Genomic DNA, 18,090 nt, shown 5'->3' on the forward strand with positions numbered 1-18,090 from the left:
TTACCGTAAATACCCCAGCCCAGGCAGCAGCAAGAAGAAGCTGGCAGCGGCGGCAGGTTAGGGGTTAGGGGCGCAAATTACTTGCCTTGCCCCGGGTGCTGACAACCCACGCTATGCCGCTGAGTCCTATGATGCGATTCCTGCGCTGCAAGACGGTTGGGCTAGATGACTCTTTCTTTTTTAAAATTTATTTATTTGGTTTTTTCAAATTACAGTTTTACAATCACGTATCTGACACACAACATAAAGACAAAGATTTCATAGAATCTCCTGGACTTCCCTCTTCTCCTTTGTGGGACCTGTTATCAATCATTTCCTCCTGCATCTTTTATAAGGTAAAGGTAAAGGGACCCCTGACCATTAGGTCCAGTCGCAAACGACTCTGGGGTTGCGGCAATCATCTCGCTTTATTGGCTGAGGGAGCCGGCGTACAGCTTCCGGTCATGTGGCCAGCAGGACTAAGCCGCTTCTGGCGAACCAGAGCAGCGCACGGAAACGCCGTTTACCTTCCTGCTGGAGCAGGACCTATTTATCTACTTGCACTTTGACGTGCTTTCGAACTGCTAGGTTGGCAGGAGCAGGGACTGAGCAACGGGAGCTCATCCCGTAATGGGGATTTGAACCACGACCTTCTGATTGGCAAGTCCTAGGCTCTGTGGTTTAACCCACAGCGCCACCCGCGTGCCTTTTATAATACAGTATTTTATAATACAATCCAAATCTTTCACATCTACATTTGTTGCAGGAATTTATGTGTAGGTGGGGGGGCGGGTGGTTTGGCACTCCAGCAGATATCAAGCACATGCAGTCCACTACCAAAATCAGCATAATCGCTTTTGTGACTTTTGTGATTTCTCCCCACAAATCACCCCATCACAGTTTCTTCCTATCTATTCAAAGGGCCTCTGCTGCACGATACCAAATGTAACAATTCACTGATACATGTATCTATGTACTGCCTCACTGAGAAAACTTCAGAAATTCATATAGACATAGTTACAGGTAGGTAGCCGTGTTTGTCTGCCTAACAAATCAAAATAAATAAGATTAAATTTAAAAATTCCTTCCAGTAGCACCTTAGAGACCAACTAAGTTAGTTATTGGTATGAGCTTTCGTGTGCATGCACACTTCTTCAGATACACTGAAACAGAAGTCACCAGACCTTTATATATAGTGAGAGGGTGGGGAGGGGTATTACTCAGAAGGGTGGTGGGATTGGGTGATTGGCTGATAGGTGTGGTAATTAACGACTGCAATTGGTCTTACAGGAAAAAGCAAGGGGTGAGATGACTAAAAACAGCTTTATCATGTATAACGAGATAAGAATCCAATGTCTCTATTCAGACCACGTCTCTCCACAGTTTTAAGTCTGGTAAGGTAAAGGGACCCCTGGCCATTAGGTCCAGTCGTGGCCGACTCTGGGGTTGCGCCGCTCATCTCGCTTTATTGGCTGAGGGAGCCGGCATACAGCTTCCAGGTCATGTGGCCAGCAGGACTAAGCCGCTTCTGGCGAACCAGAGCAGCGCAAAGAAACGTCGTTTTCCTTCCCACCGGAGCGGTACCTATTTATCTACTTGCACTTTGATGTGCTTTCGAACTGTTAGGTTGGCAGGAGCAGGGACCAAGCAACAGGAGCTCACCCCGTCATTGCGGGGATTCGAACCGCCGACCTTCCGATCGGCAAGCCCTAGGCTCTGTGGTTTAACTCACAGCGCCACCCGCATCCCTACCCTATACTGTATATAGAAAGGAGCAAACCAGTGATATTTTAGGGAGCAGGCGAGCAGGCGGGGCCCATGACTTACACCATAGGGGCCTACACAACACAAAATACTGTTGCTGTATGTCGGTTTTGTTTTATTTGTTTTTTATTTTATATTTTTTTTCCTTTAATTTTTTTTTGGGACCCCCAAGAGCTTAGGGCCCTAAGCTATAGCTTGTTTATCTTATATGTAAATCTGGCCCTGGGCCCAAGGTCTCCCAGTGAGTAATGTGGGTGTACGGTTTCTCTCATCCATCTACGCCCCCCATAGATGTCAACTTTTCCCTTTTCTTGCGAGGAATCCTATTCGGAATAAGGGAATTTCCCTTAAAGAAAGGGAAACGTTGACAGCTATGACCAACCCCCCTTCTCTTTCGATATCCTGTCCTGTCCTTCAGAAATATAGCTGCCCCTTATCAGTGGCCCCCTCCTCTCCCCCTATAATTTCCCCACGTAATTCTCACCAGCGAAAGCACATTTTCCCACGGGGTGGGGGTGTTTGTGGGAGGGCAGAGAAATAGCTTCCTCTCCTCTCTCCCCCCCACCCCCACAAGCTGGGCTCCGCCAGGCCTCCCGCGATGGCACGCTTGTTTGAATATTAGGACAAAATGATCCTTTTTTTCCCTGCTCTGGAATCTCCCGAGCTCAGCAAGTTTTGGGGAAACAAATGTAGCACTTCTTTTGTCCTCTCTGGGGCTCGGCGATGCCAAGTGGGTACATTTCCACTGGCTCGCGGCGGCGCCCGCCCCATGGCAGCCTTGAGGGCTGACCGTTTGGCCCCACGCCATCTAGAGAGGTGGCAGTGCCAACCCCCCCCCCCCCACTGAGGTCAGATCTTTCTGGAATAGGGGCACTGAGCCAGCAGTTGCCTCACCCAACTGCCAATTCCTTTTGGGTCTTGTTTTCCGGAGGGTAGGACTCGAACCCACAGCTTCAAGGTTTCGAGGGTTCAGCTTCAGGTTCCAGAGGGTAGGACCCAACTGCCAATTCCTTTTGGGTCTTGTTTTCCGGAGGGTAGGACTCGAACCCACAGCTTCAGGTTTCGAGGGTTCAGCTTCAGGTTCCGGAGGGTAGGACTCGAACCCACAGCTTCAGGTTTCGAGGGTTCAGCTTCAGGTTCCGGAGGGTAGGACCCAACTGCCAATTCCTTTTGGGTCTTGTTTTCCGGAGGGTAGGACTCGAACCCACAGCTTCAGGTTTCGAGGGTTCAGCTTCAGGTTCCGGAGGGTAGGACTCGAACCCACAGCTTCAGGTTCCAGCTAGATTGTCAGGAAGAGCCTTCTGACAGCAAGAGCTGTTTGACTCTCCTTAAAGCAAAGGTTGGGTGGCCATATGCTCGAGCTGAGATTCCTGCAATGCAGGGCGTGGGCTTGGACTAGATGACCGCTGGGGTCCCCTTCCAACTCTACGATTCCATGGTTCTATGACTTCACCATTGAGGAAAGTTTGCAGCATTTTCAGCCTGGAGGAAAGCCACAGGCAGAGGCCCTCAGGATGGAAGTTTGTAAAACTGGGCATGGCATGGGAGAAAGCGGATGGAAAAAATATCCTTCTCCCTCTCTCCTAATGCCTGGATACCCCATTAAGTTCATCGTTTTAAGATTATTATTTTTTAATTATTTATTTGGGGTTTTTTCAAATTACCTCAGTGGTACCTCAGGTTAAGTACTTAATTCGTTCCGGAGGTCCGTTCTTAACCTGAAACTGTTCTTAACCTGAAGCACCACTTTAGCTAATGGGGCCTCCCGCTGCCGCCGCGCCGCCGGAGCATGATTTCTGTCCTCATCCTGAAGCAAAGTTCTTAACCCGAGGTAATACTTCTGGGTTAGCGGAGTCTGTAACCTGAAGCGTCTGTAACCCGAGGTACCACTGTACAGTTTTACAATCGCATATCCAACATGCAACATAAAGATGAAGTTTCCATGCAATCTCCTGGACTTCCCTCCTCCCCTTTGTGGGGTCCTGTTGTCAATCATTTCCTCTTGCATTTTATATAGTAATCCAAATCTTTTACCTCTCCATTATATCCAAAATTCACCATTAAACTACAGTGGTTCCTGTTGTATTGCAAAAATGCTTCTGGATCCTAGTTGCTGCAAACAACGGGGGAGCTGCTCTTGTGTTCGAATCCTGCTTCCAGGATGCTGGACCTGATTGAACAGGCCCTTCTTAGGTTGGGATTTCAAATCTTGACAGCCCAGAGAAATGTGGCGAGGAAATCTATCGCTGTGCATACGCAGCGCGTTTAAAACACATGTTCCACCTCTGCAAAGGATCCTGGGAAATGTAGTTTGTTGAGGGTGCTGGGAATTGCAGCACCCAGGTTTCTTTGTGTGGGGGAATGTGCCTTTACTGCCAGTGTTACAAGGTGCAAAAAAATAAATCCCTTTTTGAGGTCCATGTTTTTCTCTGTGGGCTGGCAAAAATGCCAAATCTCATAGTTCTTCGTTTCCGTTTTGTTTTGGAAAGCATGATTCTAGCCCTCAAGAAAAATTGGTAATGGTAAAGGGACCCCGACCATTAGGTCCAGTCGTGGCCGACTCTGGGCTTGTGGTGCTCATCTTGCTTTACTGGCCGAGGGAGCCGGTGTCCAGCTTCCAGGTCATGTGGACAGCAGGACTAAGCCGCTTCTGGCGAACCAGAGCAGCGCACGGAAACGCCGTTTACCTTCCCACCGGAGCAGTACCTATTTATCTACTTGCACTTTGACGTGCTTTCGAACTGCTAGGTTGGCAGGAGCTGGGACCGAGCAACGGGAGCTCACCCCATTGCAGGGATTCGAACCACCAACCTTCTGATCAGCAAGGCCTAGGCTCTGTGTTTTAACCCACAGCGCCACCCGCATCCCTTTCAAGAAAAATAGATGGCCCTTTATCACTGGGTTTTTCTGTGCAATTTTTTTATTGATCCTGTTGCACTAATGGATTTGATTGGCAACTGCCTGGTTTTCTTCGCTTTCTTTTAGGAAAGGGCTTTTAATCGCGCTGCGAGGTTCATATTCTCTGCAGTCATAATCTGTAGATTTGGGTTGTTGTAGTAGCATTTTTCCTATTATTTGTTAGTGACTATAAGCAGAGACATCACCTTGCCAACAAAGGTCCGTATAGTTAAAGTTATGGTTTTCCCAGTAGTGATGTATGGAAGTGAGAGCTGGACCATAAAGAAGGTTGATCACCAAAGAATGGATGCTTTTGAATTCTGGTGCTGGAGGAGACTCTTGAGAGTCCCATGGACTGCAAGAAGATCAAACCTCTCTATTCTGAAGGAAATCAGCCCTGAGTGCTCACTGGAAGGACAGATCCTGAAGCTGAGGCTCCAATACTTTGGCCACCTCATGAGAAGAGAAGACTCCCTGGAAAAGAAACTGATGTTGGGAAAGATGGAGGGCACAAGAAGGGGACGATGGAGGACTAGATGGTTGGATAGTGTTCTCAAAGCTACCAACATGAGTTTGACCAAACTGCGGGAGGCAGTGGAAGACAGGAGGGCCTGGCGTGCTCTGGTCCAGGGGCTCATGAAGAGACAGACACGACTAAACAACAAAATATTTTTTGGCTTTCTCCACTTGATTTGTAATTTTATCCGAGACCTATTATTGGGGGGAAAGGCGAGATTGCAAAGGAATATGATAAAGAATGATCGCCGGGGGTCTCGTTTCGTTTTTGCAAACCACTCGGAGGGCTGGCCTAAAAAGCACATCAGTTTAAAACACCCCATCGGCATGCAAAGCAGGGGGGCCAGGTTGCTCCCATACAAAAGGGGGCCAGGGTGGAATCTCGCTGCCCAGATAATGAGAGTCACAAGAGCTCCTGCGTGCCAGTAGTTTTCCACTGGGAAGACTGAATCTCATCTTTTGCGCTCGGCAGGGAAGCGGAAGCCTCTGGGAATAAAAGGAGGGCTGATGGACTGGAGGGTGTCGGAAGAACAAGACAGACCCATTCAACTTTCTCATTTTGGGCCATTCCCAAAAAGAGCTGCTAGCTGCCTTGCTCAGAGGTCATACGGGCCTCTTAAAAAATAAAATCGCCTTTGCTTTAGCATTCCGCACACAGAGTTCCAGCATGTTTAAATATTCAGGGGGCTGCACCCGTCTCTCCCCCCCCCCGCCCCAAGAGCAAGGATCCAGGGGCAACGCAGAGCAGGGACACCCACTGCCATGTGGAAATTTCCATCTCTGCCACCGTCAGGCCTGGCCTGGCGAGGAGGAGACATAAACAGATCCTCATTTTCCCCGACTTTAAATTCAGTTCCGTTTTCAAGATTTTGGAAAGCCTGCAAGAAGATTCGCTGGTGTTTTCCCCCCTGAAGATTTCTAACAATGCATACGTTCGCAAAGCAATTTCCGCTACTGTTACTTTTAGCAAATATTTGCATTATTATTATTATTATCACCACCACCACCCGAGTGACCGATTCTACAAGGTGTGACCGGAAAAGTTCGGTGAACAGTCACAGAAATCAGACGGCGAGAAAACATAAAATCGGCATCGGAAACCAACAAAATGCTCACAATTGTGTACGGAGATGAAGTCGTAACTCAAAAGACAGTGTATATGAGTGGTTTAAGTGCTTCTGTGAAGGGCGGCAAAGCTTCACAGAATAGCCAAACTTCAGAATAGGAACAAAAAGCAGACCCAACCCATGCAGATTCCGGCATTGTGTGGGGTTGGATTCGATGTCTCTTGGGGTCCCTTCCAATTCGACAAGATGGGACCAGAAAGTTCAGCAAATGGTCACATAAATCGGACAGCGAGAGCATACCACCTTGTTGTTGTTTAGTCATGTCCGCCTCTTGGTGACCCCCTGGACCAGAGCACGCCAGGCACTCCTGTCTTCCACTGCCTCCTGCAGTTTGGTCAAACTCATGCTGGTAGCTTTGAGAACACTGTCCCACCATCTCGTCCTGTCGTCCCCTTCTCCTTGCGCCCTCCATCTTTCCCAACATCAGGGTCTTTTCCAGGGAGTCTTCTCTTCTCATGAGGTGGCCAAAGTATTGGAGCCTCAGCTTCAGGATCTGTCCTTCCAGTGAGCACTCAGGGCTGATTTCCTTCAGAATGGAGAGGTTTGATCTTCTTGCAGTCCATGGGACTCTCAAGAGTCTCCTCCAGCACCAGAATTCAAAAGCATCCATTCTTCGGCGATCAGCCTTCTTCATGGTCCAGTTCTCACTTCCATACATCACTACTGGGAAAACCGTAGCTTTAACTATACGCACCTTTGTTGGCAAGGTGATGTCTCTGCTTTTTAGATGCTGTCTAGGTTTGTCATCGCTTTTCTCCCAAGAAGCAGGCGTCTTTTAATTTTGTGGCTGCTGTCACCATCTGCAGTGATCATGGAGCCTGCACCTTACAGGCCTTCAAAGTAGGTCCCCTCTGATACAACACACCGTTGACAACGTTCGTAGAACTGTTGGAAACTTCTGGAGAAGTCCTCTTTCCATGCTGCTTCCAGTTCCCTCATCGCAGCGGCTTGGACGTGTGAAATGTTGGGGAAATCTGTGCCCAAATCGCGGACTCTGTTGACATTTGCTGCTGTTCTGCTCGCCAATGATCTGCCAAACTGAGGGTCATCTTCGGTAGTTTTCCGCCCTTCACAGAAATCACTCATACACTGTCTTTCGAGTTACCGCTTCATCTCCGTACACAACCGTGAGCATTGAGTGGGTTTCCGATGCCAACTGTATGTTCGAATATTTCTCGCGGTCCGATTTCTGTGACCATTCACCGGTCGCACCTTGTAGAATTTTATGAATAGCACATACTCCCCCCAGATGCATTTCAAAGGCCACAGAATGTCCATCAGCCATGAGCCTGATTTAAGAGGGATATATTTGCCGGGTATGTAACGACCGGTGCCCGTTTTGAACCTTTTCAATATCCATTTTGAGGCAAGGAGACCAGAACGCTGCATGGAACTGATTTCTTGCAAGACATTACTTTACACAAGGCCCTCACCTGCCGGGTGTAGTAGGGAACTGGGTCTGCAAGTGGGAGATAAATTTTCGGTTATCCTGGCCCCACCTTGGACCTCAGCCCAGGCTCTGACTGGCAGACCAGCTTGAGTGGTAAAGAAGAGTCGTGGAGCTATGGAATGTTATTATAAAGACAGAGCTCCAAAGGCAGACATGTTTTCATACAATGACTTTATTATGTGTTGCATAAAGAAAAAGAGAGAGAAATATTCGGTTTTGTATTTTTTTTCCCCCTCCTGTGTACAAAAAAATGGAGAGATACCAGCTTTTTTTATTTTAAAAAAGGCAAACTGAGAAAGGACTTTAAGCTGCTTTTAAATGGCGAGTTTGGCAACGTGGGGGAGAAAAACCCTTTTGTGTATGTGTTTGGGTGTATAAACGCACAAACACACATATATACTGTAAACGACTTCATGGTTCAAGGTATTTTTATCCATTGTACTGTTATTAAAAAGGTAAAGGTAAAGGGACCCCTGACCATTAGGTCCAGTCGTGTCCGACTCTGGGGTTGCGGCGCTCATCTCGCTTTACTGGCCGAGGGAGCCGGCGTACAGCTTCCGGGTCATGTGGCCAGCAGGACTAAGCCGCTTCTGGCGAACCAGAGCAGCACACAGAAACGCCGTTTACCTTCCCGCCGGAGTGGTACCTATTTATCTACTTGCACTTTGATGTGCTTTCGAACTGCTAGGTTGGCAGGAGCAGGAACTGAGCAACGGGAGCTCACCCCGTCGTGGGGATTCGAACCGCCAACCTTCTGATCCGCATGTCCTAGGCTCTGTGGTTTAACCCACAGCGCCACTCGCGTCCCTAGTACTGTTATTACAAAGGAGGGGAAAAAACCCATCGCGTTATGGAATAAGTTAAGATCATGTTCAAAGTAGCTTAAGGGGCTTTAGCAGTACCTTCCCCGCCCGCCAGGCCCAAGCATAAAGATTTGCCCAAATCAATCACGGAACCAGGAACAGAAAAATAAAAAGAGGGCGTTTGAGAAAAGAAACTGTGCTTCCGTCAAAACACACTGTCCCGGAAAAAGCAGCAGCAAAAAGCAAAATCTCATAGTATCCCCCCCCCTTTTCCTCCTTTTGGATAGTCATTAAATATCTATTTCCAAATTCTACAAAGTCCCAGAATATATATATATTTATATATATGCACACACACACAAGTTGTGTAATGTACACAATATATCTTTGTATCCAACTCTCGTTTGCAAAAATATTATCTATAGAGCAGGTTTGTCATATAAAGAACAGAAGTCCTTTTTTGTCTCTTTCTCTTGTCCAGTCTTCCTCCTCCAAAAATAATGATTATAAGAATTCATCCCCCTCCCCTCTTCCCACGGCCCTACCCAATATTATTAGAAGTTCTGAGAGAGAAATCCTCATTGCATTAACTCGGGGTCCACCTGCTTTCTGCGGCCTAGGCTGTTTGTCGCTAAATCAACCTCGGTCAATAGATTTGGCGGCGATGGTTTCGGGAATGAATTGACCCAACGGTGAGGGGAGGGAAGATACCCCCCCTAAAACGGCTCGAGTCGCAAAAAGCTGGTCGTCAGAAAGAGAGAGCGCGATCCCAGAGATCCGGTTCAGACCAGAGGAAAAATGCTTTCCGCATTTTGAGAAAAACACTAAACCAGCTTTCCTGTTGATGATGGGAAACTCTTAGCGCGCCCAGGACTTTGGACAACTTTCCCGGATCCCTCTCCTCTCGACTCCTAGGAAGGCCCGTCGCGAGAGGCTGGTGTTGTGCCCGAAGATGGGGACGCTGCCCTCCCTTTGCCTGATTGAGGCCTTTTCGGCCAAAAAGGTAACGGGACCCCTGACCATTAGGTCCAGTCGTGGCCGACTCTGGGGTTGCGGCGCTCATCTCGCTTTATTGGCCGAGGGAGCTGGTGTACAGCTTCCGGGTCATGTGGCCAGCAGGACTAAGCCGCTTCTGGCGAATCAGAGCAGCGCATGGAAACGCCGTTTACCTTCCCACCGGAGTGGTACCTATTTATCTACTTGCACTTTGACGTGCTTTTGAACTGCTAGGTGGGCAGGAGCAGGGATCGAACAACGGGAGCTCATCCCGTAATGGGGATTTGAACCGCGACCTTCTGATCGGCAAGTCCTAGGCTCTGTGGTTTAACCCACAGCGCCACCCGCGTCCCTTTTTGGCCAAAGTGGAAAGCAAAAAAATCATACCCCAATCTGCACTGCACGTACCCAAATAATCTGCACCGAATAGGAACATCCTTTTTTGCAAGAGGCTGCTTTCAGTTTCCAGCAGACCCATAGTTCCTGAGAGGCAGAAGAGTTTGGAAAAAGAGTGGAAGACTGGGGAGAGGCCGTTCTTGAGGGAGCTGGCAGGAACGGGCACCCAAATCGGAGGGCAAGTATTGTCGTTGTGCTTTTGCTCTCCTGCCTGAAACCAACCCTCCGGTTTCCCCTCTGCTTTCAAAATTATTATTGTTCTGTGCTGTGTGCACGAGTTGAAAGGAAAGAACGGGTGGTTCCTGTGGCAATTATGCGCCCCCTTTCCAATGCGCCCCCACACCTTTTAACGCACCGTCGTTTCTCAGGCTCCCAAAAGCTGCCAACACTGAAAAGCAGGGCTCGCGAATGCTCCCATAAATGAGAACGAAAAAAGAACGTGCAAAAACTTAGACCCGTTGGGAATCGACAAAACCTGGCTGCGTTTCAAGGAAACCCTGGGAAGAGCGAAGCGAAGACCCATTGTCTCTTCTGGGGTGTTCACTGGGCCTTTGGGGCGTGTGGGGGGGGGTGTGCCAGGCCAGATTCTGCCCAAAGCGAGACCCAGCAGTGCTGGGGGTCATCGTCCCACAAGCTCTCCCCGCCAACCTCGCCCCAGAAACATTTTGAGGAAACCCTCCTCCCCACACACTGATTGCTCTACACCAACGATGGCCAAACTTGGCCCTCCAGTTGTTTTGGGACTACAACTCCCATCATCCCTAGCTAACAGTGTACAGTGGTACCTCGGGTTAAGTACTTAATTCGTTCTGGAGGTCCGTACTTAACCTGAAACTGTTCTTAACCTGAAGCACCACTTTAGCTAATGGGGCCTCCTGCTGCCGCCGCGCCGCCAGAGCACGATTTCTGTTCTCATCCTGAAGCAAAGTTCTTAACCTGAAGCACAATTTTCTGGGTTAGCAGAGTCTGTAATCTGAAGCGTATGCAACCTGAAGTACCACTGTATTTTTGGTCTTTGTTGGAAGCCGCCCAGAGTGGCTGGGGAAACCCAGCCAGATGGGTGGGGTGCAAATAATAAATTATTATTATTATTATTATTATTATTATTATTATTATTATTATTATTATTAGACCAGTGATCAGGGATGATAGGAACTATAGTCCCAAAACAGCTGGAGGGCCGAGTTTGGCCATTGCTAATCTACACAGTTCTTGGTTTCCTGTAAGTCGTGGAGGGGCCAATGTGAAAAACGGTCTCTCTCTCGTTTTTTTGAGTAGATGATATCCGAAAAATAAGCAAACTTCTCCCTTCTTTCACTGTCTTCTTTAATATCCGGGAAGAGAATTGCTTATATAAAATGGGGACCGGGCCCCTTGTACCTTCCCCCCCCCACTGCCCCCCCAAAACTCCGGGGTTTGTACAGCAAAAGCGACAGGTCGTCTCTTGCACGGGGGCGCGAATCGCGTGCTGATCTTTGTCGTGCCGCACAGAGATCTCTCAAACGTTTCCTTCCTCCTGCTGCTGCCGCTCCTCTTCCCTATTCCGGAAGCTGTTCACAGGTTTGCAATCGTCACCAGCGGAACCGGAGGGTGGTGGGCTCGCCGCAAAAACTTTCACCGTCCCCCCCCCACCCCCTCAGTGCCAAGACTGAAACTGCAGTTGGTCGTATTCGGCTATCAGTTTTTTGATGTGGGCGAGTTTGTTGTGCAGGTATTCGCAGCGGTTTTTCTCCTGGCTGTAGTTTGGGTTCGTCTGCAAGGAAGGAGGGAGAGAGAGATGGAAGGGGAAAATAAATTTATTACAATTATAATTATACGGTCATACTTTGGGTTACAGACGCTTCAAGTTTCGTTTTTTCAGGTTACGGACCCGCCGAAACCCGGAAGTACCGGAACGGGTTAGTTCCGGGTTTCGGCAGTCGCACTTTGCGCATGCGCAGAAGTGCCAAATCACAACCCATGCGTGTGCAGACGCTCCGTTGTGGGTTGCGAACGCCGCAGGATCATGTTCGCAACCCGAGCATCCACTGTATTACAGTGGTACCTTGGTTGTGGAACTTAATCGGTTCCGGGAGTCCGCTCGACATATCTTATTGATGTTTTAAGTTTCATTATTATGCTCTGTAAAATACACCTTAATGCTGCACACTGCCCTGAGATCTTTGAAAGGGCGTTATATAAATTGAAATAATAATAATAATAATAATAATGTAGCATAGTCCATAGGGATGCGGGTGGCGCTGTGGGTTAAACCACAGAGCCTAGGAAGGTCGGCGGTTCGAATCCCCGCAATGACGGGGTGAGCTCCCGTTGCTCGGTCCCTGCTCCTGCCACCCTAGCAGTTCGAAAGCACGTCAAAGTGCAAGTAGATAAATAGGTACCGCTCTGGCGGGAAGGGAAACGGCGTTTCCGTGCGCTGCTCTGGTTCGCCAGAAGCGGCTTAGTCCTGCTGGCCACATGACCCGGAAGCTGTACGCCGGCTCCCTCGGCCAGTAAAGCGAGATGAGCGCCGCAACCCCAGAGTCAGCTATGACTGGACCTAATGGTCAGGGGCCCCTTTACCTTTACTTTTAGAGCAGTCCAAACCCCCCCCCTCACTGCAATGAGGAATCTCCACCATTTTTTTATTTTTTGCTCTCTGGCAACTGGCATTCTAAGGTAGACTGCTGCTGAACAGGGAGCTTTACCTATTAGCCACCATTCCTTTGCCCTGCCCTGATGACCGCCCGGCGTTTCTGTCCTACAACTTCCAACCGCTTGTGGAAGCTGCTGTTTCAAACATCTGGGAGCAACTAAGGCTGGAAGGAAAGGCTGTTCTGACACCCTACTTTCTCCAGGAGCCTGCCATGAATCCCAGTTTATTTCGTCAGTTGCTAAAGGTTGAGCTTCTCACATGCACAGCACAGAAAAACTTGCTTTGCTGTGACAAGGGCGATGTACAAACTGGGGACGCCCGAGTTTCCTTCTTTCCTCCTCCCTCCTCCTCCGTCCTCCCTTGTGTGTCATTTCTAAGGTGGGCAGGGAGGGGTGCAAGGACTGTCTCATTAAAAAACTGACTGCATGTAAACCTCTTTTTTTTTTGGTGCAAACACTCTACAGAAATAAGCAAGCAAGACTCACTTTTTTGATTTTCCGGTATTCCTGCAGTATCTGATCGTGGATAGACTACAAAAGAATGAACAAACCATGTGTTAAAAAACAGCAACAAATGGCAAAGCAAGGCATATAAAGGTTTGAAAATCAAGCTGGCAGCATCTTAATGAGATTTAGGCACCGATCTGAGATCAAGCTTTCTTAGGACAGACGATTTCTGGCTTCTAGACCCTCCACATCCAATTTTCGTACTCCCTTTTCGCTAAACCAGTACAGTGGTGCCTTGGTTCTCAAACGCCTTGGTACTCAAACAACTTGGAACCCAAACACTGCAAACCTGGAAGTGGGTGTTCCGGTTTGCGAGCATTTTTCAGAAGCCGAACGTGCTCCGTTTTGAGTGTTACGCTTCCAATTTGAGTGCCAAACTTCTGTTTTCAGTATTACACTGAGGTCTGTCTGTTTTTGCTATTTATTTTGCCTTTTTGGTTTTGCGGCTCTTTTTCGTTTTGTTTTTGTGACTGACTGAAACCCAGTTCAGCTACCGATTGATTGATTGTGCGACTGAAGTACACTGTTTATTGCTTTCATTTTATAGATCAATGGTCTCGTTAGATAGTAAAACTCATGCGAAACTGCTGTATTAGGGCTTGTTCTTAAAAGTCTGGAACGGATGGATCGGTTTTGCATTACTTTCTATGGGAAAGCGCGCCTTGGTGTTGGAACGCTTTGGTTTTGGAGCAGACTTCCAGAACGCATTAAGTTTGAGAACCAAGGTACCACTGTATTTCCCAAACTTGAGTCTCTCAACTGTTTTGGGACTACAATTCCCATCATCCCTGACCACTGCTAGATATAGGGATGATGGGAGTTGTAGTCCAAAAATACCTGGAGACTCAAGTTTGGAAAACTCTGCTCTATAATATTTTGTTGCTTTGTTTTACATTTTATGCTGTTTTGACTCTAAGGAGATGGTACGTTTTTACAGGAGCTTGTGGTCAGGACCAGATTAATACCTTTATTTTTTTTTTTAAAAAAATATTTATTAACAATTTAAACACTACAGAAATAAAAACAATACAATACAACACAAAAACACTACACAACACCAACACATTTAAACTAACAAAACAAAAGGAAAAAAACAATTTAAAACACATCAAACAGTTTCAGTATCATATCTTTCATTCACTTATTTCCGCGACCTCCTCACACCTCCCTTTTTGTATTCCACTTCTATTAACTGTTTCAGCAATTCCTTTCCATCTTTCTCTGTTTTCTATCCTATAATTATCTTAACACATTCTAACCTTATTTTTTCCTTTGATGCTCTATTAATCTATTTATACTTAATTCCTTATAACATTTCTACTAAAGCCATATAACTTCACTCCAACAGATTGATACCTTTAGAGCAGTGTTTCCCAACCTTGTGCCTCCAGCTGTTTTTGGACTACAATTCCCATCATCCCTTGCCACTGGTCTTGCTAGTCAGGGATGATGGGAGTTGTAGTTCAAAAACAGCTGGAGGCACAAGGTTGGGAAACACTGCTTTAGAGGCCCTAAACTCTGCCCCTCCCTCCAGATGTTTGGGGCTACAATTCCCATCATCCCTGAGCACTGGTCTCCTGGGCATGGTTGGCCAATTGGTGCTAAAGAAGGACAGAATCTTTTTTATGTATGCTACAACAGCAGCAAGAATCCTGATTGCAAAATACTGGAAGACACAAGATGTACCCACTCTGGAAGAATGGCAGATGAAGACGATTGACTATATGGGATTGGCAGAAATGACCGGCAGAATCCGAGACCAGGGAAAAGAGTCAGCGGAAGAAGATTGGAAGAAATTTAAGGACTATCTGCAGAAACATTGCAAAATTAATGAATGATAGATTGATGTTGGACTGAAATTAAGTGGTTACCAGCTGTAATGTGAAGATCGAGTAATAAGTTAAAATAAGGCACAATACGTTATAATAAGGATTTGTTGAGTTAAGAATTTGAACTGGAATACAAAAGGGGGAGGTGAGAGGAGGTCCGGGAAATAAGATAATGGAGAAAGTGATGAAAATTATATTTGTTATTTGTTTTGTTTTTTCTTTGTACTATTGTTATTGTTATTGTTTTTGTGCATATCTGTTTTTGCTTTTTTGTATTAATCTGGAAAAACTTAATAAATATTTATAAAAAAAAAAAAAAAGAGCACTGGTCCTGTTAGCTAGGGATGATGGGAATTGTAGTCCGAGGCTGCCGCCAGCCCACCTTGTACTCCTCAGAGCCCTGGAGGAGCTGCCTTAGCTGCGAGTCCAACTGCATGAACCGCCGCGTCACCCGCTCGATCCTGGCGTGAAGGTCGCGGTACTCGCTGTATTCCGCGTTGAAGTCGTTCTTGTAGCTCTGCCGCTGCTCAGACGAGGAGATGGGGCCGTATTTGCTGCGAGAAAATTTAAGGACGGAAATGAAGGACAAAAAACAATAACCCCAGGCTTGCATTGCCCCTTGGTGACCAGAAAAATAATAATATTAAAATTTATACCCCTCCCTTCCCAGTTCAAAAACCAGGCTCAGGGCGGCTAACGAGGGGTCCGTCAACACTTACATAAAATAGTCTTGAGTTTCGGACGTTGACGTGGGATCGCTGGCGCTGTTGCACGTCCCGTTTAAACCTGGAGAACAGGAAAGGGAGAAGGAGACGAGAAAATCAGTCCTAAGGAGAGCTCCTGGCTCCACGTCGTGAAAGATGCCTCTCCAAAGAGAGGCATTCTGAAAAATCCGAGGGCTCCCTTGGACAAAAAACAAAGACACCAACCAGGATAACTTGGAGTAAAACAGCAGCCTGTAGGCTTGGCCTTTATTGATCTGTTGCAACAGGGTGCTCCCCTCACTTGCAGGAGAGAGGAGAGACCCAGAAAAATGGTGTGCAAGACCTTATAAAGCATTGTTTCCCAACCTTGGGCCTCCAGCTGTTTTTGGACTACAACTCCCATCATCCCTAGCTAGCAAGTCCAGTGGTCAGGGATGATGGGAATTGTAGTCCAAAAACAGCTGGAGGCCCAAGGTTGGGAAACACTGTTATAAAGACCTTTGAAATTGCCACCCTGTAGATCAAGACCACCCCCCAGAAACATCATACATAAATCACAGAAAGGGTGTAACCTAAGACCACCCCTCAGATACATACATCACAGAAAGGAGGGGTTGAGGGAGGAGTTGTGGTGGTAACCTGAGTGTCCTGTCACCTGGCTGGTTCCCCCTTTCCCCCTCCCTATGAGTGCTTTCCAGGTGACAGAGGGGAGTTTGCAGTTTCCTGCCCCCAGAGGGAAGAGCTGATTATTGTCCTTTGTTCCAGTCTGTGCTGAATCCACTCTCATATCCAAGTTCTTTGTGATCTTGATGGTCTTCTGTCTAGGACCATCAGGGTTGGCATAGCAACTGGGCAGGGCTCCTGTGGATGTACTGGTATGCTCACGGATTATGGCTGCCCTGTATCATACCTTCCCCATTTTGTAGTCCTTCCTTCTTGGAGTAAAATAAATGTGGAATAGTGCAAATCCGATGTATGGTTGATTTTCTATGAATTTATAACAGAAGCGTAGCGTATGTAGTGTGTGAGTGTGAGTGTGTGTGAAGTTTGTACAAACTGAATGATTGGGGGGGGTGTTTCCTGCTACATGGGTACAGTCATAAAGGTAAAGGTAAAGGTACCCCTGCCCGTACGGGCCAGTCTTGACAGACTCTGGGGTTGTGCGCCCATCTCACTTAAGAGGCCAGGGGCCAGCGCTGTCCGGAGACACTTCCGGGTCACGTGGCCAGCGTGACATCGCTGCTCTGGCGAGCCAGAGCCGCACACGGAAACGCCGTTTACCTTCCCGCTGGTAAGCGGTCCCTATTTATCTACTTGCACCCGGAGGTGCTTTCGAACTGCTAGGTTGGCAGGCGCTGGGACCGAGCAGCGGGAGCGCACCCCACCGCAGGGATTCGAACCGCCGACCTTTCTATTGGCAAGCCCTAGGCGCTGAGGCTTTAACCCACAGCGCCACCTGCATCCCACGCCCTGTATCATACCTTCCCTATTTTGTAGTCCTTCCTTCTTGGAGTAAAATAAAAGTGGAATAGTGCAAATTCGATGTATGGTTGATTTTCTATGAATTTATAACAGAAGCGTAGCGTATGTAGTGTGTGAGTGTGAGTGTGTGTGAAGTTTGTACAAACTGAATGATTGGGGGGGGTGTTTCCTGCTACATGGATACAGTCATACCTCGGGTTTAAGTTGCTTCAGGTTGAGCACTATCGGGTTGTGCTCCACGGCGACCCAGAAGTAACGGAACACGTTACTTCCGGATCTCGCTGCTCGCGCATGCGCAGACGGTCAAAATGACGTCACATGCATGTGCTGAAGCGGTGAATCGTGACCCGCGGACGTGGGTTGTGTTCGCTTCAGGGTGCGAATGGGGCTCCAGAACGGATCCCGTTCATATCCAGAGGTAGCACTGTATTCGTGTTGACCTTGACCACCACCTAGTGGCCACACCAAGGGAAAAGCACCTAGCCACAGGGAAAACCAAAGAACAAAAATTTGGGGCTTTCCGGGTTTAGAGCAGTGGTTCTCAAAAAGTGTGCGGCAAGTTTCACGGGAAGGAGAATCAGAGAAACATTTAGGCGTTTCAGTTGTGGTGGAGCACTGCAATGGTATCAAAATACCGATCTACATTTTGCAGAATGTGCATTACTTTTTTCTGGATGTCCTGTGATCCTGTTACAAAGCAGTTGCGTCCTATGTTGCGTCCTGTTACAAAGCAGTTGCGTCAAGCACTGCTAGGACTTGTTTCTTTCCATTTTCCAATTTAAAAAAATTGGTGCGGGGCAAGCCATTTTGTATCCCGAAACTGTGGCTCGGAGAATTTTTTTTTTCAGAACCGCTGATCTAAGGGAACTTTGCATTTCTCCGCCCTGCCATACATTTTTATTGTATTTCCATACAATTTAACAAATTCACGTTCCATGCAATATTCCCCCAGCATTTTGACTTCGCATCTGTGATGTTTTTCTGTCCCAATCCTTTACCTACTGC

At 47.6% G+C, this 18,090-nt stretch overlaps 1 protein-coding gene and 1 long non-coding RNA gene across 3 annotated transcripts in view; one reads left to right on the plus strand and one right to left on the minus strand.

Moving 5' to 3' along the window:
* Positions 1–11,238: 11,238 nt before the first annotated feature.
* ELL (elongation factor for RNA polymerase II) overlaps positions 11,239–18,090 on the minus strand; it is a 53,997-nt gene continuing 47,145 nt past the window's right edge. For both annotated transcript variants that reach the window (XM_079960639.1, XM_079960640.1), the window contains exons 9-12: positions 15,619–15,685; positions 15,282–15,453; positions 13,050–13,094; positions 11,239–11,682 (exon numbers count right to left, since the gene is read on the minus strand). In XM_079960639.1, the coding sequence (XP_079816765.1) occupies positions 11,566–11,682; positions 13,050–13,094; positions 15,282–15,453; positions 15,619–15,685 (401 nt within the window). In that variant the 3' untranslated portion in view covers positions 11,239–11,565. The remainder of the gene's footprint in view (positions 11,683–13,049; positions 13,095–15,281; positions 15,454–15,618; positions 15,686–18,090) is intronic.
* LOC307207303 lies at positions 14,579–15,453 on the plus strand. Its single transcript, XR_013834624.1, has 2 exons — positions 14,579–14,656; positions 15,242–15,453. It is a non-coding gene; the product is annotated as an uncharacterized lncRNA (long non-coding RNA).

The sequence above is a fragment of the Podarcis cretensis genome, assembly GCF_951804945.1.
Source record: "Podarcis cretensis genome assembly, chromosome: 18".
In the NCBI taxonomy this organism is placed as follows: domain Eukaryota; kingdom Metazoa; phylum Chordata; class Lepidosauria; order Squamata; family Lacertidae; genus Podarcis; species Podarcis cretensis.